This window comes from Saimiri boliviensis, chromosome 10 (assembly GCF_048565385.1).
Source record: "Saimiri boliviensis isolate mSaiBol1 chromosome 10, mSaiBol1.pri, whole genome shotgun sequence".
In the NCBI taxonomy this organism is placed as follows: Eukaryota; Metazoa; Chordata; class Mammalia; order Primates; family Cebidae; genus Saimiri; species Saimiri boliviensis.
This window is the reverse complement of record NC_133458.1, coordinates 59,018,508-59,045,902: the sequence shown is the minus strand read 5'-3', so window position 1 is coordinate 59,045,902 and position 27,395 is coordinate 59,018,508. Positions and strand designations below refer to the sequence as shown.

Genomic DNA, 27,395 nt, shown 5'->3' with positions numbered 1-27,395 from the left:
ATGAGCAAAAATAACCCCCGAAGACGAGAGCCAAGTGCCAGGCTGGAGCCTCTGCAGCCTGCGGATGCCCGCTGGGCGGCTGGCGGTCCCCCGGGAGCCCCGCGGGGCTGGTCCGCTCCCCCTGCGCACGCCGGGCGGCGGGAGCGAGCCGGCGCCGACTTTGGGAGTTCCCGGCTGCCTTGTATGGAGGGCTGCTCCCGGCCCGTCTCCGCCCGACTGCTCTGACGCCCAGCCCTCCCGCTGCCCACCCCCAGCCGCCTCCCTCTGACTTGCCGGAGAAGCCAGACGGAGCCTCTCGCTTCCACAAGTCTCTCTCCCTGCCGTTCCCCCATTCCTGCAGCCGCCCCCGCCCTCCAGCGCCGTCTCCCTCCTCCGCCCCCGCCCCCGCCCCCGCCCCCGCCCCCGCCTTCGCCTAGGCAATCGGGGGAATAAATCAGGGAGGAAACCGAGAGGGAAAGCGAGAGCGCGCGAGCGCCGGCGGGCTCGCCGAGGTCTGTTTCCAAAGTCGCCCTTGATGGCGGCGGAGGCAAGGCGGCCGCGGCGCGGAGCAGCCGACGCGCGCTAGTGGGTCCGCCCGCCGCCGCCCCTTCCCCGGCGCCAGCGCCCGCCCTCGCCGTCCCCCGCGCGGCTCCGCGCCTCGGGCCCCGGGCGCAGCCGGCCCTCCAGACGCCCGCGGTCCCAGCGGCGGGTGCTGCTCATCCTCCGCCCGCGGTTTCCAGCGCCGCTCCTTCCCGCGCGTGGGCAGGGAGGGGGCATCGATCCTAGATCGCGAAGATGGCTGCTGGCTGCCTGCTGGCCTTGACTCTGACACTTTTCCAATCTTTGCTCATCCGCCCCTCGTCGGAGGAGCCGTTCCCCTCGGCCGTCACGTAAGTCGGCGGGTCGGGCCGGGCGGGAAGCGCCGGCCGAGGTTGCCGCGGGAGCCGGGGGTGGGGGTGGGTTCCCGAGTCGCGGGGCTTTTCCGCCCGTGGGGGTGGGGAGCGAGCGGCCGGGCGGCCAGGCTCGGATGCAGAGAGGCCGGCCGGGCGGGCGGTGCGCGCGGCTCGCCGCTGGAATGCGACCCGAACCGGCGTCTCGGGCGCCTCGGCGGGGCCGGGCGCGAGGGGCCGGCTGTCCCGGGAAGCGCCCGACGACGACTCGGCGGCGTCTCAGCCCGTCTCTAAAGGGATTCTCTAGACTTCAGAGTGCAGCCGTACTGGGGAAGAAAGTTTCCAGCCAGCCAGTTCACCCGCTCTCATCCAACCCAGGTCAATAAAAAGTTATGGTTGAGTATTTTACGAATAGGTAATTTCAGGCTGGCCGAGGTAGCGTGGACTTTTCCCACACTAGGCGTCCGAGATGCTCTTTAATTGCTGTAGTGCCCAAACTCGTTTTATCCCACATTCCTGGATGCACTTGACAGCCTTTCGGGTTAGACGCCTGCGGTCCAGAGTGCTGTCCACGCAGGGGGCTCGCAGGTCCTGGGACCACGAGATCCAGCCTCCCCAACCCGTTATTTGAAACACCTAAGTGTCGGCAGACATGCGGTCCCTGTTCTTCGAATGAATAGAGCCTATTCTTTGAAGGAGGGACTGTTTCCAGTCTCCTGCAATTTTCTTTTATTTTTAACGTTTCTAAAATAACTTTTAAATGAAAAAAACCCTCACTGCTGTTCTGGAAATAGAGGGCTTCTAGGTAGCTATAGTCACACGACAGGAAGGGCATGAAAAATAATAATTCTTTCCTCTCTTAGGCAGCGAAATAAGAGTCTAACTCAATGGCACATATAAATATATACATATTTTTTTTTTAATGCGCCGAATAGCCTATCCGGCATTCTGGGAAAGCATTTATTTTGGTTCTTGAAGCTTCTTTAAAGCTTCTAAGGGTAGGTAATGTTAAGTGGATGAGTCACTTTAATGCATTTTACATAACAAAAACAAAGCCCAAGGTAGCTTTCCCGGTATTTATGCTGCTGGGAATTATTTGCTGTCCTTTGTTGGCTGAGAGCAGAATACTGGAGTTTTTGGTGGAAAGTAACAGTGAATCTTTACCGGTTGAAAGCCTGCGGCTATTATTTAAGATTCAGTTTTAAGTATTTATTACATTAGATGTCAGTGCAAGAATCTGGAGGATGCACATTCTATCCTCGAGAAGGGGAGTGTCTAATTTTTTTTTTTTTTGTCATTGATTTACAGTAATGTTCCTCTTTAGATAATCTTCCATAAAACTGATTGCAGATCCTTTTTGTTTTGAAGCAAAAGGGTAAATGCCATCTGGAGATCTTCGTTTAATTGGCAGAATGTTCCAGTCGGATATTTTTAAACATAAAAAGAGTAAGAATCACTCTAAAGATGCTTCAAAATTATTTACTCTTATTAAGGCATCACACTTCCATTTAATTTTTTAAGTCTTTTTGTTGCTTGGCCTGTAAAGTGAGAACTCCAGTGAGTCGCTTGCATTCTGTGTCAAATAAAGAAGCGGCTCTTTAAAAAAGTCTTTTTTCCAACTGTGTTCCGATTACTCATTTTTACAATATTGTTTTTAACCGACAATTTATCAATATTTTTATCATGGGGGGATACATCATCATAGCATTGGGGAAGACTATAACAAAATACATCCTTTTATTCCTCAACATACTATGGTGAAATATTAATGTAAAAATCCTTATTGTAAGAGGAACCTCTGCTTTCCTAAAATTATAAGTTACTTAATTTTCATGATCAAAAATTTACTAGAGACAAGAAAGAGTGTAAATACTGGACAACAGTGGGAAGTAGGACACCACTTTTTTTTTTCTTTGAAAGGATCTGAAATTTTTTTGAACAATAAAAATTCAAGATACTTTAAAATTCTGTAAGACTTTGATTAGTTCATGAATGAAATACTTAATAAAAGGTTTTGTGGAGCGAAGTCAATCTCCTGTAGGTAATCTTAACAATATTTTTGGAAGCCTTCCGCATCTTCAGTTTTTTGTTTGAAAAGTTAGTAACACTGCCTTCTGAGGAAAGAATTGATGGTGGACATTTGTATTTTCTGATAGATTTCTGAATACACTTTCTGAAATTAAAAAAAAAATGCAGTATTTTTCACGAAGATGTGGTGCCACTTGCTTTTCTATTGAGAAAAGAATTCATATGTACCGTTCAGTCAGGACAAATCTCAAATCTTTGGGGAAAATTTCAAATTTATAAAAAGTGAGTACAAAGAGTGTAGTGTTACTAAAGGCAATTACTATATTTCTGTGTATAAATTTCTCTGAGTATCATGAGTAAATATTTTTGTTGTTTTGCCAATTTTATTTTTCAGAGGAAAAGTAATATAAGAAGTTTTTATCATCTGAAGAGAAAGAGCATGCCATCACACGCTCTAAAATTAATTATGCACTAATTGGAGTTGGACTTCAATTAGAATTAGTAATTCAAAGCTTTTTTTTTAAAAGTAGAGTTAACATTTGTATGAAGGGCTTAAATATTATGATAAAACTATATGTCAGTCTAAATATCTTTCATTTTTTGCTGTCTGGTTTAACATACATTCTATATAGTATTTTTTTGGGATTAAAGTAGTAGTTAACCTGTTTTAAGAGTTAACACTAAATTTTTTTTTAGACAAAGAAATTTTGATACATTTATTTCTCTCAGTTAAGAGTTTCTTTTGGAAATGTTTGTCTCCCTAAGGTGTGAAACATAAATACGTGATACGGTAACAGCCACTTAATGTGTATTGGTTGATACGTAAACGGAAAATACATCATTTTTATTGCTATAGTATGCACATAGTATGTATTGGTATTTTAAAATGTAGCTTTCAAAAAGGATACTTTTCCCTTTTTCTAGAAATAATTTCTTGGCACATGTTAAAAGACTTCTATTTTAAAATTTAGAATTACATGTGTGATAGCCAGTATTATAATGTTAATTTAAATTTATCCTTAATTTTAGAATCTATCTACAAATGCATTTAAAAAATTATAGTTATAACTATTCATATTAAACTTTTATCTCAGTCACATCAAAATGCCAGTCAGTCAACAATAATTGGCTGAGAGCCCATTGGATTTTAATATAAAGTGTACAATAGTATAAATATAAAACTAAGAATTATGGTTATTCACAGGAAATAAACATGAAATCTCATCAAAGAATAGTACTTTTGTATTTAAATACTTAGGTTATATATTTTTTTCTGTTATTAGACAAATTTGTAGCTAAGGCTGTAAAGGAGAAATTTTGTATGTCAGGATATTGTAATGGATATCTAATCCATGCATTAGAAGTGATATAATTATTCTCACTTGGGCTCAGCAGTTTCTGTTTACATTTTACATACACAAGGAAATGTGCCATATGATCAATTATGAGATAAAATATTAAATGTAAAATAAAACCTGAAGCAGTGAACATTAATGAACTTTTCTCAGGTCTTTAATTTTGTTCTAATTGGCTTAACCATGTGACATTTATTATTCCACAGATGTATGTTTTAAAATATGCAGCAATAGATATATTTTTCCATGTAAGTAGTAATGTTATGTTAAATTTACGAATGTTACACATAGCTATATGTGTAGCTATTTGGATTGGCATTTGAAAATTAAGCAGACTGAAACGGATATAATTTTTTTTAAAATGTCAGAATATATAAGAATCTAAGCATATTATGGTTTATTAAAGGAAAATAAAATGTGCCTTTATTACCTTTCACCCCATGGCTTTCATTAATTTAATTTAATAAATACAGATTAAAATTAGAATATAAAGTAGGTGGCTCATTTTGAAAATAGATGAAAGCTTTATAGTCTTTTTCCTCACAGCCACCTGACTGTGCAGACTTCTATTATTTCTCCAATATTGATAAAACTAACAATAAAATACTCTTTTTTTCTAAGGTTTGTATGTAGTAAGTTTTTACAAAAGCATATGGAAATTATTATGGTGTTCAAATTTAGAATATATATTTAGGAATATATATTCATAAGTAATGCATTTAGAAATTTTAAAAATAATTTTTACAGTATTACTCATAAGCTATATTATTTAATATACATATTCATTGGAGTGTCATTATATAAAGCACCTCTTCATTTTCTTGTTTTCCCTATTTCTCAATATAGATGCAAGTTTCCAAGAATTTCCTAGCACATGTCTTCAAGCTATTTAAAACTTTAAATCCGAGATTTAAATGGGTAAAATGAAACATGTTTTAGGCAAATCATGCTGTTTGTTGATCTCCTTTAGTGTGTTACATGTGTGGACATAAACATTTCTAACATAAGCATACCTAGCATTTTGGGGAAAAAAATCAGAATTCAGTATTTCAAAAAAGTAAGATTTTGTTCTTATTAAAATAACAGTGTTCCATTATTTCTATTAAAAGAGCTGTCTGTGGTAGTGTTTCAAAAAGCAGGTCAGCTGCTTTCCATGGGGAACAAACTTTGTTCTATTATATCATTTCCACATTTACTTAAGGCTTGCAGTGTGTATCAAGCACTGTGTCACTAAGTGTGCCAACCAGTCTTTCTTTTTATGAACTATCTGTGAGCAGTACCATGACTGTTCCCAAGACTTTCATACAGTTGCTTTCCAGTAAACTGGGAATGGGCTGTGAGGGCCAACCATGTAGCTTACACATGATTCATTTTTTTTTTTTTGCATGTGCACTGAAACATGTAAATGATTGCATCATATTGTTTACAGAGTTGAAAGAAAAAGACAATTGACCTCAATGTCAATTAAGTAAAACTGGCAGCACTTTGTGAAAAATACTATGTTACTATCTTTTCCTTGAGAGTCCAAAATATTAACATCATGTAATTAATTTGCCTACTTCGTGTCACTATATAATATTCTGTTTAATAGATAATATTTTATGTGTATGCCAATACCCATATATACATGTGTATGTTCACACATATTTTTAAAGCTTTAAGTGGACTGTTAGAGTAGAAAAACCTCAGTAAGATAAGTTCATTAGCAAGTGTTTGTACTTTAGGCCTTCTGTCAATTCACAACTGTTTCAGGGATTAAATCTAACTTAATAACACCAGCATTTAAGAATAATTTGCTGACACAATTAAATGAGATACCGCATACACAAGTAGCCTGAAAATGCTCAAGTCCTATAGAGGCAGATTATTAACATAATTGACAAGTAATTTAAAAAAGTGATTCCAAAGATCGTTTTGCTATCTTTTAAACAAAACAAGCATGAGAAAGAAACCGTTCCATTTGAAATGTTAGTACCTATTAAAAGTTGTTTACATACTAGCAATTTTATTTCTTTCATTTGGATAAGATATGCTTTGAAGTTTCTAAGAATTACAACGTATTTGGTGGTGTGAGATTTTAGGAATGAAGGCAGATGTGCACAGGTTTAAAGTTTTTATTTGTGAAATTAAGCTCTTGCGTGTCCCTTCTTTGTAGGCTTTACATCTTTTGTAGTAATTCAGTACATAGAATCAGCTACTCTTAGCGGTTTTAAACAATGAGTAAAGAAAGTGGTCATTGCTCCTTTACATTTTGCCACTTGTTTGTACAGATTATGAACAAGGAAAAGATTGACTTTGTGGCCTCAACAAACTGGCACACTTTTTATAGTTAATTTCAATAATTCAGAATTAGGCTGTTATATATAAAGCAATATTTGAAGTTCTCTTTGAATATGAATGTGGGATATTTCTGGCTAAATGTTATTTTAACATTTGCTTCTGCTGATTTTTTTTTTTAACCATATGCTCTGTGGATTTAAAAAATTAGGATACATTTAAAATTCTGTATCATAAATGGAAGAACAACTTAAACTAGAACTGGTGGCAATAGAAAGTAATGGTGTTGGTCATTTTAAATGCTTCAGATTTGGGGATAATCTTACTGTCTATTTGAAGTTCTTTCTTCTGAGTAATTAAAAATACTCTATAGTGGTCTCCTGGCAAATTATGAAAAGTAATTCCTGTTATTTTATTCAAATAATTCATTCTGGTTTTTCTCTCTTTCATATACACACATGTCTATAATTACTATTAACTATAACATTATTTGTATATACCATAAAATCAAATAAAAAATTTTAAACTTTGTTTTATCTTTAGTTTCCTGTGATCATACCTCAATTTCAGATCCTTTTCACTTAAATCTGCACTCACTGTTTCAGGAGATTTCCTCTTACCACCAGACATTTCTCTCTAAGAGAAATTGTTGAGGGATTTTGACATACAGATAAACCTGTCTTATGTAATCAACACATACCAAATTTTCAAACAAGTCTAGTGAATTGTTTCTTTTGATATTTGCCCCAAACCTTAGTATTAGGGAAAAGAAGGGAAAGAGCTAATAACATTTTTCTAAGATGCATACTCTATGTGAAGGGATGGTTAAATATCAATAATGCCATATTTTGAGAGTTAAAAGAGGGATGGTGCAATAAAATAGATGGGCTCAGGAAGACTGCAAAAATCTCTTGTTTTCAAAAAGCGATCAACAGACATTGTGGCGAAAATACTCTGAGGAATGAATGATACATGTGTAAGCGGGGTGGAGAGAAGAGCCCTTAGATTTACAAGGTGCAAAATGACATGAAAGATACTAAATGTAGCAGTTGGTTATTTTTCTTAATTTCTTCTGTTTTCTTCATTTCCCATATGAGCTCGGTTATATTGGAAGCATTGTTTCCTAAACATAATAATCATTTTTAGAGACTTAAATATTCATATTTAGAAATGCACCTTGGAGACCAAAGACAATAGAATTATCTAGATCTCAAAACAGAAATACTTAAAAATTCTTAGTTTTTATGAAATTCTGGGAAATGGTTTATTGGATAAGAAACACTGGCGTGGCATTTTATTAAGAGCTTAAGTGCTCATCAACAAGACAAATTCTGTTAGTAAATTTTTTCATTAGATTACAAGAAAAATGAACTTAGGGGTAAGCAGCCTTCTAGGTGGTATACTTAAAACTAGGCTTCTAAGTAAATAGTACACTTTATTTTTAGAAGTAGTTTTAATTTATACTTTCTGTTTTAATATTTCTTGTTTCAAGTATTTGAAACACCAAATATAATTTAATTCAATAGTTAATGCAATTATTATTATTCAGTGCAAATTATGTACTACACTGAGTTACATGTTGAGAATACAAATTGAGGGAGAAAGTCCCTAAGGAAGACATTAGCAGCTCCAAGCTGACTGTGAAACACTGGGATACGTCGCAGCAAGACCAAGGAAAAAGTACATTGCATACTGGAGGGGCATGGTCTAAAGAAACATGGTCTGTTCTTTGTTAGGCATAGGGCTTGTGGATGGGAAGTCATGTTGGTAGCTGTTGGCTTGAGTCTGGTTATAAATTTCTTGCATCCTGACCCAAGGAGGGGATGGGCAGTGCTGATACCACATCGACATTTGCAATAGCCCTGTTCTGTGTACCAAAACAAATTTGGTCTTCATTCTGTGTTGCTGTTGAGATTTAAAAAAAAAAAAAAAAAAAAAAAAAAAGGTAGCAAGTTTGAATCAAAATATGTAGAAGATGGATCAAGGAGGGCCAGTATATGAGGCAGAGGCAGTGAGAGTAGTTGGTTAGTATACCATTGCAGCATTCACTGAACCAGAGATGATGCCCGAGGTTTCGAAAAGAATACTGGCAGTGAGAAAGTGAAGCAGAGATGAAGTAGGAGTACAATTTCAGGCTTTGGTGATTGTGAGACTTGGGGAATCAGGAAGAGAAGAAGAGTTGGAGATGACTTTTAGATCTCCAACATGTAGATTGTGTGTCATTAAATTTTGTAGACTAGAAAACACATGATGAATGCAGATTGATGTGGAGAGAGTGGGAGTAAGTTGATTGTTGGACGTTTTGAGTTTGCAGTGTCTTACAGATGTCTGTTAGCCCTTAGAAATATGTATCTGAAGAGAGTTTGGAGGCACATTCAGAGATCAGTATCTTTGAAGGCAGAAGAAGGATTTGTTCATTTATTTAAATCATACTTATCTAGCATCTACTAAGATAGACACTGAGTTTCAAAACAAGGGCCTGGATTTACAGGTCATTCTGCAGAGAGGTCAAACAAGATGACTCCTTTAAGGAAGTCTCAGTAGAGCATCAGGGACAGAAGCATGGTTTCAGTGGCTTGAGGAGTTGGTAAAGTCAGGAATATGGAGACAAGTACAGATTGTTCTTTCCAGGAATTTGGTGACATTAGGAAAGTGAGAGATAAGAGAGTAAATTCAGAGTAAGACATTATCCTTAGCAAACTAACACAGAACAGAAAACCAAATACCACATGTTCTCACTCATAAGGAGCAACATGATGAGAACGCATGGTCACATAGAGGGGATCAACACACACTGGGGTTTTTCAGAGGGTGGAGGGTCAGAGGAGGGAGAGGATCAGGAAAAACAGCTAATAGGTACTAGGCTTAATGCTTGGCTGATGAAATGATCTGTACAAGAAACCACTCTGACAAAAGTTTACCTTCGTAACAAACCTCCACTTGTATCCCTGAACTTTAAAAGTTAAGAAAAAATAATAAAAAATGGTTTAGCTAATATTAGGCCATTTGGGATCGTAAATTGTATAAAACCATAGGACTATCTTAAACCAAAAACAGAAATATTTTTAAATGGTAGTGAAGCTGGGTGATCCATCATGGGAGTTCAGGTCAAGGATGTGCCAGCAGCTGAAGAAAAAGATGAGACTGCAGTCACGATCATCTCTCGAGTCATTTTCTGCTTTTCTTTGTGTCACTTCTTTCTTCTCTTTCTCTATAAATTGGCATTATCTGCCTCCAGTGCACATCGTGTTGAATGGTTGCAGGGGATTATGTTTTTTCCTTTGAAGCCTTGAACCAGCTTGAGTCTAGAATCCAAGTCCAAAGGATAACCTCCCCAAAAACATGTGATGATACTCGGAATATGGGCCAGATGGCCACTTACAGCCCATTTAATTGTGACCAGGAGATGGGATTTGGAAAAGAGATCCGGTTGCCTGAGCTTGGGTTAGTTCTCCATATCTGTTCCAATCTTATTAGTAGGTATTACATTGTAAAAGGCAAGTTGCTGTTACCATGGATAGGGGAAAAGGCGATTCTCAGAAAAAGGCTCTGGTGGGGAGGGTGGGGACGGTGGGGAAGATGGGGAAGGCTGTACAGATAACTAAATGTTACCAGAAGGGAGGTTCCAGTACCTCAGAGGTAGAAGACCAAATGGTAGAGAGATGAAAGCAATGAGATGCCATGATTGATGGATAAATGTTCTGATAGAGGCAGGTGAAGAAGGGATCAAGACTGAACACAATGTCTTACAAAGTAACTTTTGAAATATGAAACAGCCTTGAGAATTAAAGCCGATGGTTGGAATACAGGATAGATACAATTTTAATTTACTGAAGATGTTTTTAGAGGAATGATTTAAATTACATATTTCGTTCTCAAGAAGGAATGACGTGATTCAGAAATGTCATACATACACATTAGTAATATTCAAATTTTGAGAGGCATGGATTAGAGTTTTTCTTTCAGTGGTAGTAACAAGACTCCAGTTTGCCACTATATTACTTCGGACACAGCAACATTTGGTTCTCACTTGTCTTTATTTTTCATTTACTTCTTTCCTAGAAGATATGATCTTAAAGATCCATGTAGTTTTATAAGATGTCATTAGCTTTTAAAAAGTGTGTGGTGCTTGTGGTAGAAAGATCTTACAGTAATATGATTGAAAATAAACGGATAAAAGAACAAATAGTTCTTTCCTTTGGCAATTGAGCATTACTTAATCATTTTGAGCAGATAGTAGTGGTTTACCGCCCCACACTATTGGTGCTTCCTGCCTTCAGTAGAGGGCAGAAGTTAAACAGATCCTTGTCAAGAAAACAAAATAATAAACTCTGAAAGATAAAAAGCCACTGGCAGTTGGGTGAGGGCTTGCTTGTAGGCTCAGCTGTTAGGGAGGCTGAGGCAGGAAGATCGCCTGAGCCCAGGAGTTCAAGTCTTCCCTGGGCAACATAGGGAGACCTGTCTCCAGACAAATAAACCGAAAACTGACAGAATATCCCTGCAAAGCGTATCCCTGGTTAACCCTCACAGAGGCATCGCGGGTCTCCTGAAGGTCTGGAAATTACTGGCAGTTTCTATCACAGCAGTTCTCTGAATTTCCAAGATGAATGAATGAATGGTTAGGACTGCAAATGCCAACGAATCTAAGAATCAATCTTCATCCCATTGGTATGATAGCAGTGTGGAAAAACCACTCTTGTGGTTTGTGGCAAGAGATGAGAAGAGTTAGGTGGGCTGTTTATTTCCCTTTTGTGACTTTGCTCTTTTTTGTCTCTCATAGATGTTCACAGTTTGAGCTAATTTTGGTATCTCTATCTGTAGTGTCTGAATGGTAATAATTACTAACAATCATCCTTCAATTATAATAGTATTGCTTTCTGACATTTTTGAGATCCTTCTATATGCCAGGCACTATTAATTAGTACCCCTCGCCCCCCTTTTTTTTTTCTTTTTTGAGACAGAGTCTTGCTTTGTTGCCCAGGCTGTAGTGCAGTCAAATGATCTTGGCTCACTGCAACCTCTGCCTCCCAGGTTCAAGCGATTCTTCTGCCTCAGCCTCCCGAGTAGCTGGGATTTCAGGCATGCTCCACTACGCCCAGCTAATTTTGGTATTTTTAGTAGAGACGGGGTTTCACCATATTGGCCAGGCTGGTCTCCAACACCTGACTTCAGTGATGAACTCGCTTTGCCTCCCAAAGTGCTAGGATTACAGGCGTGAGCCTCATGTTTTTAATCCATCTAACCTTCAACCCAGTTCTCTGAGATAAGAATGATTATCTCTGTTTTGTAGATGAGGAAACAAGTTTAAGCTATGAAGAACTTTTCTGAATTTCCTTAGGAGTTAGAGTTTGATCTCAAGCAGCTGGATGCTAGATTCCTACGCTTACCTGCTGAACTTTGCTGCCCTTTGCAGGAGCTTTGAGGTCTTAGCATCTATTATCTCACCTGGCTGCATATTCCAGCAATAAGACTGAGGGAGAGGAGTCATGTAAACTAGAGCAGAACTAATTCTCAGCCTTGATTTCTTCATCTGTAGAACAAGGATAGTATTTTTGCTTCCTGCATCCAGTTTTATCGTGAGGATTAAATGAAAGAATGCATGGGGAACTCTGAAGGACTATATAATAGCCAGGCTTCATTATTTGTGCCTTATGTGATTTTTCTGCCTTTAAGAGATCATGAATTGATGACTGTGGGTCAGTGAGCTAGATTACTGTGCTAATATATAACCATTTGGGCCATGAGAAAAACTTAAAATGAATGGAAAAAGGGATGCTTAGCAGTTCTTAAAAACGTCTCTTCCTAAAACTTGTGTAGCCTTTTATCATAAAAGGGAAATGAAAAGAGATGCAGTAGAGTGTAAGTGGACCGGGCTGGATGAACTGTTCTATCCCTAGGTTAAGGACAAAACCAGCGTCCTAAAAGAGACCATGAAGAAAGCAGAACCAGAAAGTGTTTGATGTGCTTTGTTGTGACATTTCAGCCAGCACCTGTTGTAGAACTGTGCCACAGAGAGTGAATCTATTTTTAAAAGTCATAGCTTTACCACTGATATCCTCTCATTGTCAAAGATGTGAGTTTTCAGCCTCAAAACAGAATATGTGAAAGTTAATAAAGTTATCTATCCAGGATGTTTATAGAAATGATTCCAGACTACCCTACAAATTGAGTGAGTGCAGGCTGGTAAAATCAAGACCAGTTGCATTTTTCGCAACCAATACAGAAGTTGGCAAAAATCTCCCAAGAGCATACTGAAAAAGGCCAGCTTTTAATTGACTCATCCGACTGATGGTTAGTTACACTCATCTAACTCCACCCCTTCACTTTGCAATATATATGGAGTTGAGCCTCTTATAAACACTGTTCTCTTGTTGGTGGAAATCAAACACTGAAAAAATTTCTGGTGCAAATTTGGTATTGATTTAGATTAACCAATACATTAATATCATGACTAATGATTATAGTTTGGTGATAACCATTGAGGCAGAAAGTTTTTCATGCCAGGAACCTGGCCTTAAAACAAACAAACAAAAAAAAATGGAGTCTCACTCTGTTGCCCTGGCTAGAGTACAGTGGCCCCATCTCAGCTCACTGCCACCTCCGCCTCCCCGGTTCAAACAATTCTTCTGCCTGAGCCTCCTCAGTAGCTGGGTTTATATGCACCCACCACTCCACCTGGCTAATTGTTTTGTATTCTGAGTAGAGATGGGGTTTCACCATATTGGCCAGGCTGGTCTTGAACTCCTGATCTCAGGTGATCTGCCCACCTCGGCTTCCCAAAGAGTTAGGATTACAGGCGTGAGCCACCAAGACAACATGGCCTTTTTATGGCAGTCATTCTGACATTTGCCACAGAAAAGAATGTAAAATTTTTATGATGTTTGTCACTTTAAAAATACCACCCTGTCTTTGCCATGACATTTTATTAGAATTGACTTAAATTTACATTTACATCTGCAAAAATGTTGAGTGACTCGAACAAATGGGCCATACGAAGCCTCAGGAGGATGGGCACAATAGAGGCTCTGCAGATTGCTCTGAATTAAATATATTAGCTGCTTGGCTGTCTGTCCAAACACCTGATTTTCCTGTCGATGTAAGTGGAGAAATTGACATTAATTTTTATGAGGCAAAATTTTACTATGCATGGGGAGCTTAGTTCCCAGAGGATTGATACATGGGTGTCAAGGTCTACTGGTGAGTAATTGTTTAAAATTTATACTTTTCTGCAGTGGTAATAAATAAACATAAGGGAATGGTAACACATCAGAGACCAAACCATGCGTGATAATTATATGAGGTCATTCATCTCCTTAAATTATCAGATGTGACACAACCTGTCTGTGTGGCATCTAAAAAACCAGCTGAGTCCCAGTGGACATGACTGTGACAGAGGAGCCATTGAAGGTTGCAAGTCTTGGATTTGGTCCTACCCCTTTTGGGTTTTTCCACATGTGAAGTAAATTGGCTCCCGGATTCTATTCTTGTAATATGCACAGGGAGCCAAAACCTGGGGTCAGCAGGCCATTCAGAATCGTTTTTTTTTCCTTCTTCCTTCTGTTGCCTCTGTATGTCTACCCTAACTGCAGAGAAACACCTGTATCAGTCACATACACAGATGTATACATATATATGATGTGTGTGTATATATATATGTATATAATAAATGTTCCACAGTATATAAACATCAAATGTATATTATAATGATTTATATCAAGTGAAAATTACAATAAGGTATGAAGAAAATATACATGCAGATTCAGATGTGCTACATGTATGTAGAATATATACATTTAGAAAACATTATAAGACATGAAAATGCTTTGTAGTATCCAGAAATGCCAGTCATCCATGGGAAAGATTGTTAATTTATTAGGTGTAACTGAAACATCAAAATGGTTGTGATGTATCACTGCTGATTATTGTTTTTTTTTTTTGTCCAGTTTGAGTCCTGTGATCCTACTCTTTCACGTCTTCAAACACATAGTGAATCTGTATTGCTCTACTAACTCCCAGAAGTTGCTAAGTTGATTGATATTTAAGTAAAGCTAGAACCATATAAGTCTATGCTGTGGTAGTTCAGAGGACTCAAGGTAGGCGGTTTGCTATACTGGAAAGATTCAGGATTTAGAGTCAGAGAATCGTAAAGTTGAACCCTGCTAGCCTTTGTGATCTTGGAAAATTAATTTTCTTTCAGTTTCATTTCATATTCTGTAACAGTATCATATACCATACCTTTTAGGGAAAATTGTAAGGCTTAAATGAGAGGCCATCAAGTACTCGTCTATGTATATCCCACTGAATTTATTGAGCAAAGAGTGGAAAGTGTTAGTTTCTTGATCTTTTCTTATTCTAATGTGGAGCCATTAGAACTAGACATTTTTTCTTGATTTTCTAATCTACTCCTGGAGGAATCTGTGGAGATTAGTAAAGATTGCTATTTTCTCTTATGCTTTTCACATTAATCTGGTTAGAACACTAGGGGAAAATCTCTGGAATGCGAGTGGAAAAGGGAGGACCAAGTCAAAAAATAAATAAATACAATGCATCAGATCGTTCCTTGCCTGCCATCCTGATTTATATTTAAGATTTCTTATGCTATGTGTCATGGCTTTTGTCTGAAGCTGAAGATGGGAGTTTGCCCCATATCCTTTCTCTTTACTAGATCATACAGAGTCCTGCCAAGTTACACAGGTTTCCTGTAATTTAAATGGATTTAGGTGTTGGATCTATGCTGAGTATCATTAAAACTTCCTTCTTGTATGTGACTATCAAGTAATTACAATTCTAATAAGTTATCATAGATATTATGGTTGCTGCCTTTCTGGTTTTTATTTTTTATTTTTGGAACGGTCTTGCTCTGTTGTCCGTGCCTCACTAGTTTTAAAACAATATTTTGGAGAGATCAAGTCTTGCTATTTCACTTTATTGCCCAGGCTGGTCTCAAACTCCTGACCTCAAGTGATCCTCCTGCTTCAGCTTCCCAAAGTGTTGGGATTACAGGTGTGAGTCCTTGCATCTGATCTTGGGTTGCTGCCTTTCTAATTAGGTTTCCTCATCTGAACCTGGGGACAGATAGTCATTTGAGTGACTTTTTAGTTCTCCTCAAAACTGTTCTTAATAGTACCGTATTAATGACATAGAGGAGAATTCATTGCATTAAAAAATTGCTGCTTTTGAACGTAAGGGTTTAATTATTTCATGGAACTTGCGTGGCTGGCTAAAAGTGCAGCTTCGAAGCTGAGCTCTACAATTAGCTGGGTAGCCTGAACAAGTCAACCTTCCCATTGATAAAACTTAATAGGTTTCTTGTAAGGATTAAAAATATTCATGTAAAACACTGGCATGTAAAGCACTGAACAAATATGCTGTGATTAGAAGCAGGATTAACAGTCTAATCAGGAAACTGAATAAAAAGATATACTATGTTTTTGCCTATGTATGCATGCCTATGATAAAGTTTATTTTATAAATTAGGCACAGAAAGGAGATTAAAACAGTGGAAATAAAATGGAACAGTTATGGCTCTGTAACACTTTTGGACTTTCGTTGACTTCGGGCAACTGAAACCCCAGAAGGTGAGAGAACACAACTTCGGGTAAGGGTTGGGAGTATATTGTAGTATATAATGAAGTCGTTGACCTTGCAGAAAAATTGACCTTCTGTGCAGAAAAATAATTTTAGTGGCGCAGTGTCCCTGATGAGTTTGGTTCTGTGAAAGAGGCCCTAGATGTTCTCCCTTAACAATATAGTTCTAGTACTTTTTGCAAATGGAAAATGGTAACTTTAAAGCTACGTAAGCAAACATTACCATACTACTTGTAATATAGAATGGTGCTCTTTTGTTCTTCTAAGGTAAGCAGCAAACATATCATCATCGTTTACCTTGAGTAATAAATGTATATTATGAAATATTTTCAGAAAAGAGTAAAAATCAATTACGTTATGCTGTTTAAAGTATCAGTTCTAATTTTTCAAGACTTTCTACCCGAGCTCATAAGGCATTTTAAAGTATAGAAGGTGGGGCCGGGCGCGGTGGCTTAAGCCTGTAATCCCAGCACTTTGGGAGGCCGAGGCGGGTGGATCATGAGGTCAAGAGATCGAGACCATCCTGGTCAACACGGTGAAACCCCGTCTCTACTAAAAATACAAAAAATTAGCTGGGCATGGTGGTGCATGCCTGTAATCCCAGCTACTCAGGAGGCTGAGGCAGGAGAATTGCCTGAACCCAGGACGCGGAGGTTGCAGTGAGCCGAGATTGTGCCATTGCACTCCAGCCTGGGTAACAAGAGTGAAACTCCGTCTCAAAAAAAAAAAAAAAAAAAGTATAGAAGGGGGTGTGTGTGGGCTTATGTGTGGGCCTGTACTGTGTTCAGTTGATGAGCTTTCCTCCTAGTGTATAGGCATGAATAAAGAAGAGTTAGAAATACATGCTAGATCTGAATGCGATTATACAGTGGAAATCAAAGATGGACTACCAATTTGAGGTTCAGTGAATCTAAACAAACCAAACAGAATCTTTTTTTTTTTTTTTAAGATGGAGTCTTACTCTGTCACCTAGGCTGGAATGCAGCAGTGCAATCTCAGCTCATTGCAACCTCCTCCTCCTCCTGGGTTCGATCGATTCTCATGCCTCAGCCTCCCGAGAAGCTGGGATTACAGCTACATACCATCATGCCCAGCTAATTTTTGTATTTTTAGTAGGGACAGGATTTCGCCATGTTGGCCAGTCTGGTCTCGAACTCCTGACCTCAGGTTATCCACTCACCTCAGCTCCCCAAAGCGCTGGGATTACAGGCGTGAGCCACCACATCAGGCCCCAAATAGAATCTTCATAAAGGTATTTTATTCAAAGATAAAGTGAATCCTGGGCTGGGTGTGGTGGCTCACATTTGTAATCCCAGCACTTTGGGAGGTCGAGGCGGGGGGATCAGTGGAGCCCAGGAGTTTGAGACCAGCCTGGGCAACACAGCAAGACCTCATCTTTACTACAAATTAAAAAATTGTCTGGACGTGGTGGCGTGCACCTATTAATACCAGTTATGCAGGAGACTGAGGTGAGAGGATCACTTGAGCCCAGAGGTCAGGGCTGCAGTGAGCTATGATCCAGCTGCTGCACTTAAGCTTGGGCAACAGAGCAAGACTCTGCCTCTTTAAAAAAAAAAAATTGACTCTCATGTTTAAAATTTGGTAATGTAAATTTATTTATTTATTTTGGTTTGGTGTTTTCCGTGTAGCGTACTATCACAAACTGAATGGTTTAAAACAACATACACTTGTTATCTAACAGTTTCAATGCTGAGGAGTTGTGGAGGCCCTCTGTTGAGTCTCACAAGGCTGCAGTAATATGTTGCCTGGCCTTCATTCCTGTATGGGGCTACTTCCTGCCCCTCTTTCAAGATCTTGTGTTTGTTGAGGTCCTATTAAAGGTCCTCTCAGGACATGACAGTTTATTTCTTCTAGACTAGAGGGAAAATTTCTTCATTCAGAAAGGGGACTCAATCCCTCTTTGAAGGGCATTCAGCTGATTAAGTTAGACCATCCATTATATTCTCTTTATCGATTCATTCATAATCAAGTGATGTTAGATCTTAATTCCATCTGCAGAATTGCATCACCTTTGCCACATAACATCACATAATTAAGGGAGTGACATCCCTTCATAGTATGGGTCCCACTCATACTCAGAGAGAATGGGTTTTGCAGGAGTGGGAATTATGAGGGTCATCTCAGAATCCTGCTCGCCACAGTTATTATTATTAGGCAGCCATCATTAATACACCAAAAACTAAAAGATGAGAATGCTCATTTCTTTCCTACTTTATGTGTTCACAGATTTGGGAAATGCTGTGAAACATCGGATGACCTATCATTCTTTTGCCTTCAGGCAAACTGTGTTGTGTCACATTGGTTCTGATCCGTCCTGTAAGGAAAGTAAATTCCAATAGCTCATTAACTAGTCCATTAATGGTGCTGTCATAATTAGTTAGCTGAACTTAACACTTTCTGAAAGGAAGAATTCTCTTTGCTATGGTTTAGCTAATTTATACCATTATTGTCAATAAATGTGCCGAAAAATTATAACGCAATTCTTTTGAAATGTAAAGGATTATGATCCTTCCAAATTAAGGTTTATGCTTGGGTCTCTCCTGAAAAATATGCATTTATTTGCCTACATAAACTAGCTAATACTCTACAGTCCTAAACAGCATCTGTTTTTTCATATGTATCAGTATGAAATGATTGTGTCCTCTGATGCCCCAGTTATAAAGCATTAATGATTTCCTCACTTCAGTGAATAGATTTAGGTGAATAGCTATGACTTACATTTCTCAAAGAAAAAAATAGTGATAACATACTTTTTAATACTGTTTATGTACTGGTTGCTCAGTAAATTTTCCTTAAAAAGTGGCTCCTTCATATACTCCATACAGGTCCTTCCCTGCTCAGCCTGTGCCACGTCGTTTTATTTTCAAAGTGCTGCTGGTTGTCTGATTTGTTAAGGATTTTTCTTGTTGTAACTGTGGCAATAATTAATTTGCTAACACCAGGGAATGCTGGCCAGAGTAATTGTCTAATTCAGTGCTTTTCACACTAACCGTGCGAAAGAGATAGGGCTTATTTATTTTGTGAATTTTATATCTATTGCAAAGGTATATTTTTGTGAAATGGAATGAAAATCAATTAATAGAAAAAATGAAATTTAAAAAGATACACAAATCATAAACCTTAATTAAATTCCACAGCCATAAAATTACTCTTTCGAAACTTTTTTAAATGTATGTAAACACTACCAATTTGGGTACTTTTCTTGTGGACTGGTAGGCACAGTTCCCAGATTAGCAGCATCTGAGTAGCATAATCTGAGTATAATCTAAATAGCTCTAGTTTACTTTATTTGAGCATTTAAGACATAACTAAATTACTGTTTTCAGTTTGAAAATGGCATTACACAAACTACAATAGAAGATTTCCACATTAAATGATTTTACATGACAGTGATATGCTGTACTTTAACACTTAACTTTCTATTTTAGCTATGAATAGCAATGGCCTTTTCCTCAAAGTAATCGTAATGCTTTGGTATGAAGGGAGCCTGCTATTTGACTGTTACAAGCTGTAGTTCCTTGCCAGAATTTTGTTGTTCATAAGCAAATTTGGCTTTTAATGTGTTCTCTTTAGAACATTTACTGTTTGCCATGAATTCAAACACTTGCTGTCAGCAAATGAACTATTTTGATACTGCAGTGAAAAGGACTGCATACTCTTTATTGGTAGTTTCAGTAAATCAGCTAATCTGAAGGTAACTAGTCTTTTTTGATGGTTTCTGAGGTTATTTCTATATTATCAAGAAGCAGATATATGCTAAATTGTTAATCCTCAAAGATTTGATGTCTAAGAATGAAGGTAAAAACATTAATGCATGCCTGGGGCAGGTTGAGTTCTCTTTACACTTAAAAAAAAGTGTATATATATATATGTGTATATGTGTGTATGTATACATATATGTGTGTGTGTACACGTGTGTGTGTGTGTGTATAAACACATACATATATATGTTTAAAGTATATTTGGCCTATGGGGCTGATGCTATATAAAAGTCTCCATTGATTACTCAGATCTCAAGAGTGTCTGCCAAAGTGTAAAAGTATAAATAATTATCCCTGCATTGAAACACATCCAGAATTAAACAATATATTCTTGCAAAAGGCAATTAAAAGTTTTCAAGGAATGGAATGTGCCATTTAAGTTTAGTTCAGATGTTCAGTTAGCAAATAGTGAGAATTGCAGAGCTTTTTCATTTTACGGACCTCAGTTTCTTTCCAGGCATCTGTGCACGTTGGAATTAAAATGCATGGAAAAAATGTGTGTGTGTGTGTGTGTGTGTGTGTGTGTGTGTGTGTGTGTTTTGACAAAGCCTCTTTTGCTTATTTTCGATTTGACTGGAGATTTTTCTGACAGCCTGTTGTCAATGATGTTCTATGTTGCATGCAGTATTTCATCTAATGAAACCAAGGCGTAAATTATATGAAAAGACTGACACAAGATTATCTGTTTTTTTTAATGCCTTTCGATGCAGTCCTTACTAGATTGTATCTGTCACTATATACTTCTTCCTGAACAGTTGTCTCAAGAACTTTTATAGAGTTTTTTCCAGACTGTTAAGATAAACTAGTTTCCTAGAAAATCAGAGTTACATGTTTTAAGACTCTCTTGAGGGTTCTTATTCTGTTTTTCAGTAGGTCACTTAAAACGAGTTGAATTAAACTAGATCTTTTTACAAAGATGCTGCATCTTCCAGATAATAGTTACAATGTCAGGTCAAGAAGAATACCAATATAAAGTGCTAGACATACTATTGCTAAACTTCCTGGAGTAGCTTTTCCCTTTAAGTGATTTTCAGGATAAGCTCACAACAAATACGTTATTGATAAATTTCCTTATAAATAACATCATGGATGTTATTCATCAAGGATCAAAATTTTCAGGAAAGAGAATGCAGTGGCCATGATGCTAAGATATATCTGCTGAAATCTTACCAGTAGAAATTGTCCAACACCTTGGTGACCATTATAGTTAATTATTGCAGTAAAATATTAATTATTATTACATTTTATGTGCACATCATTTAAAGTATCTTGGCAAGATGACCCTTAAACATGAATATTTTAATTTATTTGCAATTTGGCTAAAAATATGGAATGGGCATTTAAAGCCAGATGTTGCCTCATAAACCTCACGTCTAAAAATTAAGTATTCTCTTCTTTGTGAACAACTTCAGTTAGGGGATGGCTAGGCCTTTTCTCAGGGCTCCATAGAATGAAAGAAAGAGAAAGTATGTTTAAGGACTATAAATGGATGAAGACACCACAACATTTAATGCATCATGGGAAATTTTAGGAGACCAGAATTGTTGATTGCAAATTACCTGTAAGATCATTCTGTCGATGTCAGATAGTCATGAAATTAAATTCTTTGTGTTTTCCCTTACCTTCTTCCCTGACCATCCTCATTTGCAACGAGAAGGTGAATTAAGGCACATTTATGCACGTTGAAAGAGCTTAAGCATTCTTAGTAGTGTGGGAGACAGTCATCAACTGTGACAAAATTTGGTTTTGTGTTCATCTGCTTCACTTTCCCTACCCTTCTACCATGATATTTATTCTTTTTTGGGGTATCAGTGCCCAAACGCTCTTCCTAGATTGATCAGATTCAAGCTGTTATTTTTATGTTTCACCCATGATTTGAGCCTTCTCCCCTCCAAAATTCAAAGGAACCTTTCTGTCTCAAACCACTGGATAAGCAGAATCTTCCTAGTGATGTCATTTGAAAGAGAGTTCATTAGCACAGATAAATCTCTACTGTGTAGGCCATTTAACTGCAAACTGTATTTTTTAAGAGATAATTATTTCGTAGTTCTGTTCTGATTGTGATTGCTACTGCCATACACTGTTTCACAAGAGGAGCTTCTGGGGTATCTGCTTCTGAAAGTTTGCTTACCAGTGTCTTGGCATAAAGTCATGGAGCAGGTTTTGAAAGAATAGTTCTAATTTACACTCCCACCAACAATATAAAAAGCCTTCCTATGTCTCTACATCCAGGAGGATGGATGCAGCAGGTTCCTATGTAACAAACCTGCACGATCTACACATGTACCCCGGAACTGAAAGTATAAAAAAAAAGAATGGTTCCTGGGGTTTCCCCATTTCTAACATCAGGTACTGTCTCCTTAGAGCATTAGATTCTGTTCGAAAACAAAGTCATCATTTTAAATAGATATCAGTGGTGCATAATAAAGTAGTTCTGATAAACTGAGCATGGCCAGGATAAAACTGCTCTGTATGTTGCATTTTGTAATAATAAAGCAAAAGGCTTTTTAATAAGATTATAGATACCCGAATACCCATGTGGTAGATTGAGGGATTGAGGGACAGAAGATTAGGTTAAGAATAAAGATGTTTTGAAGGATATGGACTTGAAGAAGCGTAAAAGATAGTTGAGTGCTATCTATAAAGAACATTAGAGAAAAGTGTGGCCTTATTTACTTTTTTTCCTGCTTGCTATGATTTTTCTATTTTTTGTCATTCTTAATTGAAGGTCAAAAATTTGCTCCATATACAACATAATACAAATTTATCACAGGCAAGTACTCTGCAAAGTTGTTTATAAGTAATGAGGCACGGACTTCAAAACTTTTAAAGCAATTATTCCTTTCAAAGTATATCAGAGAAGATTTCAAGCATTTTTTAAGAGACAGAACTGGATTTCCACCTTATGTCTAGTTAAGTACATTTGTAAATACTTTTCTGATGCTTTTATCTAACAATGAGAATGGTTCTGTTTCTGACCTTGATAATGTGGTAGGTTAAAAGCAGTGCAAGTTTTATCTTTAAGGGGAAAAAATCATGAGTTGGTAATGGATAAAAACTGGAAATTAAGAGATCTTTGGAATCTTCAATTAATATTACATATAATTTAGTTTTGCATTTTGTAGATGCCAGGAAAATATCAGGAATTCTGGTCATGTATATTTCTGGCCAATCCTTCTTCTCTTCTAAATACAGACACAGCGTGATGAATGTTAGACTTTTTAATTTTAATTTTATAGAACTTGTTTGTACTTCCTTGTGTAGTATTTGGTGACAATTCATAATTATAATTTTGACAAGCTAGGAGAATCATATCCGGAAAACTTGACTGAAAATAACTATTAAGGTCTATTAAAATGCACCTATGGGACATAGTATTAACACATAGAATTTATGCAAAACCACTGATTTTTCTCACATAGCCTAAGGCAGAATTTCTCACCCTCAGGACTATTGACATTTTGGATCAGATAGTTCTTTGAAGTCGCGGGGGGTGGGGGCGCTGTCCAGTACATTGTAGGATTTTAGCAGCATCCTTGGCCTCTGCATGGTAAATGTCAGCAAGCAACCCCTCCTCAAGTCATCACAATAAAAAATGTCTCCAGATATCATCAGATATCTCCTGCAAAATCACCTTTGGTGGAAAACCACGGCTGCAGGGTTTTACTTTAATGCAGATATCTAGTTGAATCTGCATAGTAAATTGACCCATGATACATGTTCCTGTTGCCAGTGGTGTCTAATTCTGACTCTCATAATATTGATGTGGTGTTTGCATTTCGCTAAAGTTTTGTCACATCAGTGAGTTTTATTCATTAATTCCCGATAATGAGTATGCTTTTAAAACAGGTAAATTGGGTAGTTCAAATTATTTTCTAAATTAAGCTGTTAAATTTAGTGCTTGGTGAAGCAGGAAGTGTAATTATGTAATGCACAGTCAAATGTCCAGGGGTAAAATTCCCTTGTTCCTGGACATCTGTGAATTTCCTGAAGGAAAATTTTGCAGTGAAACATGTCTTTAGCAGAAAGGTACTAGTGTCTGTTCTTTCCTGCTGGGTCTGGAGCGGAAATGAGACGATATATCCTGCCCATGCATATACTGCATAAAATGCTTTGTAGATACCAGGAAGGTTGGACAGTTGCCAGGGTGGCTTGTGGGCAAGCTGTAATTAACATGGACACACACTCTTGCTAAGGGTATTTGTTTCACCTGGGAAAGCTGTATAGCAAACTAATGAAGATTTTTTTTTTTTTCCCCTTGGCTGAAAGTGCTTGGCTTTTTTCACAGAGGAACAATTACAGAGACCCCAAAACAATAAAAGCACTTTAGAGACAGGCTCATGACACCATGATACTTTACTTATAGGTGTACATTCAGTCTTATATGCGGCTCTGAAATTTTATAGGGCTGGCCTGAACTCTGATACACTGAAAATATCTTAGTGAGTATGAAAAGAATACCAAGTGTTTCTGCTCAGCTACATTTTCTGTAAATGGAGAATGCCTGTCGTCTTATAGGACAGTGCACTTTCAAGAATGGCACCACAAAGTGGGGTATTACAGAAGCAGAAATCCCAGTGATCACTGTCTACATTGGTTAGGAGGGAATGCTGTTAGGTGAGGGAAAATGTAAACTCCGAATCTCTGTTACAGAAATTTTTGCTTTATTCTATCAAAAAGTACTATCTCTGCTTCTTTTTCTTCTTTGTATAAAGAAGAAATAATACATTTCACTTCTTTAGTTGATGGGCTCTTAAATATTTCAGATGCATTCTACTCTTAATGTCTGATATGATTTGGCTGTGTCCCCACCTAAATCTCATCTTGAATTGTAGTTACCATCATCCCCATGTGTTGTTGAGGGGGCCAGGCGGAGATAATTGAATCGGGGCTGTTTCTCCCATCCTGTTCTCGTGATAGTGAGTTGGTTCTCGCAAGATTTGATGGTTTTATAAGGGACTTCCTCCTTTGCTGGACGCTCATTTGTCTCTCCTGCTGCCGTGTGAAGAAGGATGTGTTTGATTCCATTTCCACGATGATTGTCAGTTTTCTGAGACCTCCACAGCCCTGTGGAATTGTGAGTTAATTAAACCTCTTTTTTTTTTTTTTTTGTTTTAAATAAATTACTTGGTCCCATGCAGTTCTTTATAGCAGCTTGAGAACAGACTAATACATTGTCTTAGGAAAGACTGAAACACCCATGTTGATGCGGTTACTGTCTCCTTTTAATATTGTCCTCTCCATAATACTTTTTAGGTATGTCATTTTATTGACAAAATGTAAATATGTTACATTCTCACTATATGCAAAATCTAATGCATTTTTAACACACTGATCTTCCTTTTTTTTTAAAGTACTCAATATTTATACGTGAACAGAAGGATCACTGCCTTTTTACCTACTATCTGTAGTCTAATCTATACCTACTATCACTTTATTTGCATTCGGCTCTTCCCTTTGTTTACTGTCATGTTGGATGTGTGTAGGACCCTCTGGTTTTTGCCTGTAGTCTAGCCTAATTATTAATAATTCTCTTTCACTCTCAAAAGTGTTCAGGTCAGAAAACAGATTTCATGGTAGCCCTATGCTGAGGCTATCTTCCTAATACATCTGCTATCTGGTGTCATCTTTAGGAAATCTGGATTCTATATTACTAATGTGTATATGTAACATATAGTGAAACTATATCAACTTCTGTACATATATGTAGATTGTAGATATATTAATTTGAATAAGCCACAATGACTAAGAAACACTTTTTGCCTCTTCATATGCTGGATCACTCTTTACATGCGTTAAGAAATGGGATAATTATGTGTATTATATTCCACAATAGCAGTTTAAGATCTTTAAACAGCTGTAAGTAGCCAACTTATACAAACCGTTAATATCAAAAACAATCCGAATTTAGGCATTACATATGAGACTGCTATTGAGTACCCACGTGGGTTGACTTGTGTTCTCCCAAAATTCCTGTGTTGAATTTCTAGTCCCAATGCTTCAGAATGTGACCTTATTTTGAAATTGGGTCTTTGTAACTAGTTAGGATCAGATCGTATTAGAGTAGGGTGGGCCCTTAATCCAATATGATGCACGTCCTTATAAAAAGGAGAAATTTGGACACAGATGTGTACACAAGATCAGTAGATGGGGAGTGCGTCTGAAGATTGGAGTTATGCCGCCACAAACCATAGAACTACTAGTAGCAAAGGGAGAGAACTTGAACAGATCGTTCCTGAGAGCTTTCTGAGGGAGCATGGCTCTGCAGACACCTTAATTTCAGACTGCTAGTTCCTGAACCCTGAGACAATACATTTTGTTGTTTTAAGCCACGCAGTTGGCAATATTTTGTTATGGTAGCCTGAGCAAACTAATCCAGACACCATTACCTTTGTTTTGCTGCTCATGTTGGGATGGTCATGACATCACTATTCAGTCGTGTAGGGACTGGTGGGTCATATTGTCATCATAATACCACAATTATTACAATGATTACATTTAAAATGAGATTTTAAAAATTATTTAAATTTTTATGTCATTTTTTGAGATGGAATCTCTTTCTGTTACTCAGATTGGAATACAGTGGCATGATCTCAGCTCATTGCAACCTCTGCCTCCCAGGTTCAAGTGATTCTCCTACATCATCCTCCCTAGTAGCTGGGACTACAGGTGCCCACCATCATGCCCAGCTGATTTTTGTATTTTTAGTAGAAGTCGGGTTTCACCATGTTGGTCAGGCTGGTCTTGAACTCCTGATCTCAAGCAGTCCATGTGCCTTGGTCTCCCAAAGAGCTGAGATTACAGGTGTGAGCCACCTCACCTGGCCTGAGATACTATTAAAAAATAATTCCTTTAGAATATTTAGTATTGAATCTTTCTTGTGTTTGGATTCCCAGATATGATCTTTTACTGGTTATGTGTACACATACTGATCTACACACATTCATTCATCTGTCTTGCTTTTCTTCTGGGCATTTTTTCATTTTTTCTCTTATAAGAAAATGTACACTAATTAAGATTAAATCTAAAGCAATAAGCCAGACTTTTTAAAGATGTAGTTCATTAAGCTAAAGACAAAATCCAAAATCTTATGTGGCACACAGCCTATCAGTGGGTAAGAGTCATATATAACCAGCCTGACCAGAGTGAGAGTATATATGCAATCTTGCCCATTTATTGGGACCTACAGACCAAAATTTCAGTTATATTATTTGTTTTTGAGATGGAGTTTCACTCTTGTCACCCAGGCTGGAGTGCAATGGCATGATCTTGGCTCACTGCAACCTCTGCCTCCTGGGTTCAAGTGATTCTCCTGCCCCAACCTCCTGAGTAGCTGGGACTACAGGTGCCCGCCACCATGCCCAGCTAATTTTTGTATTTTTAGTAGAGACGGGTTTCATCATGTTGGTCAGGCCTGTCTCGAACTGCTGGCCTCAGGTGGTCTGCCCTTCTTGGTCTCCCAAAATGCTGGAATTACAGGTGTGAGCAGCCAGTTT

At 38.0% G+C, this 27,395-nt stretch overlaps 1 protein-coding gene across 6 annotated transcripts in view; it reads left to right on the top strand.

The window, feature by feature from the left end:
* Positions 1–265: 265 nt before the first annotated feature.
* Positions 266–27,395, top strand: part of CACNA2D1 (calcium voltage-gated channel auxiliary subunit alpha2delta 1) — a 486,450-nt gene continuing 459,320 nt past the window's right edge. For 5 of the 6 annotated variants that reach the window (XM_074379327.1, XM_074379330.1, XM_074379328.1 and 2 more), the window contains exon 1: positions 430–869. In XM_074379327.1, coding sequence (XP_074235428.1) covers positions 775–869 — 95 coding nt within the window. In that variant the 5' untranslated portion in view covers positions 430–774. Of the gene's footprint in view, positions 870–27,395 lie in introns of all 6 variants that reach the window. The other variant, XM_039472910.2, reaches the window with a different exon arrangement.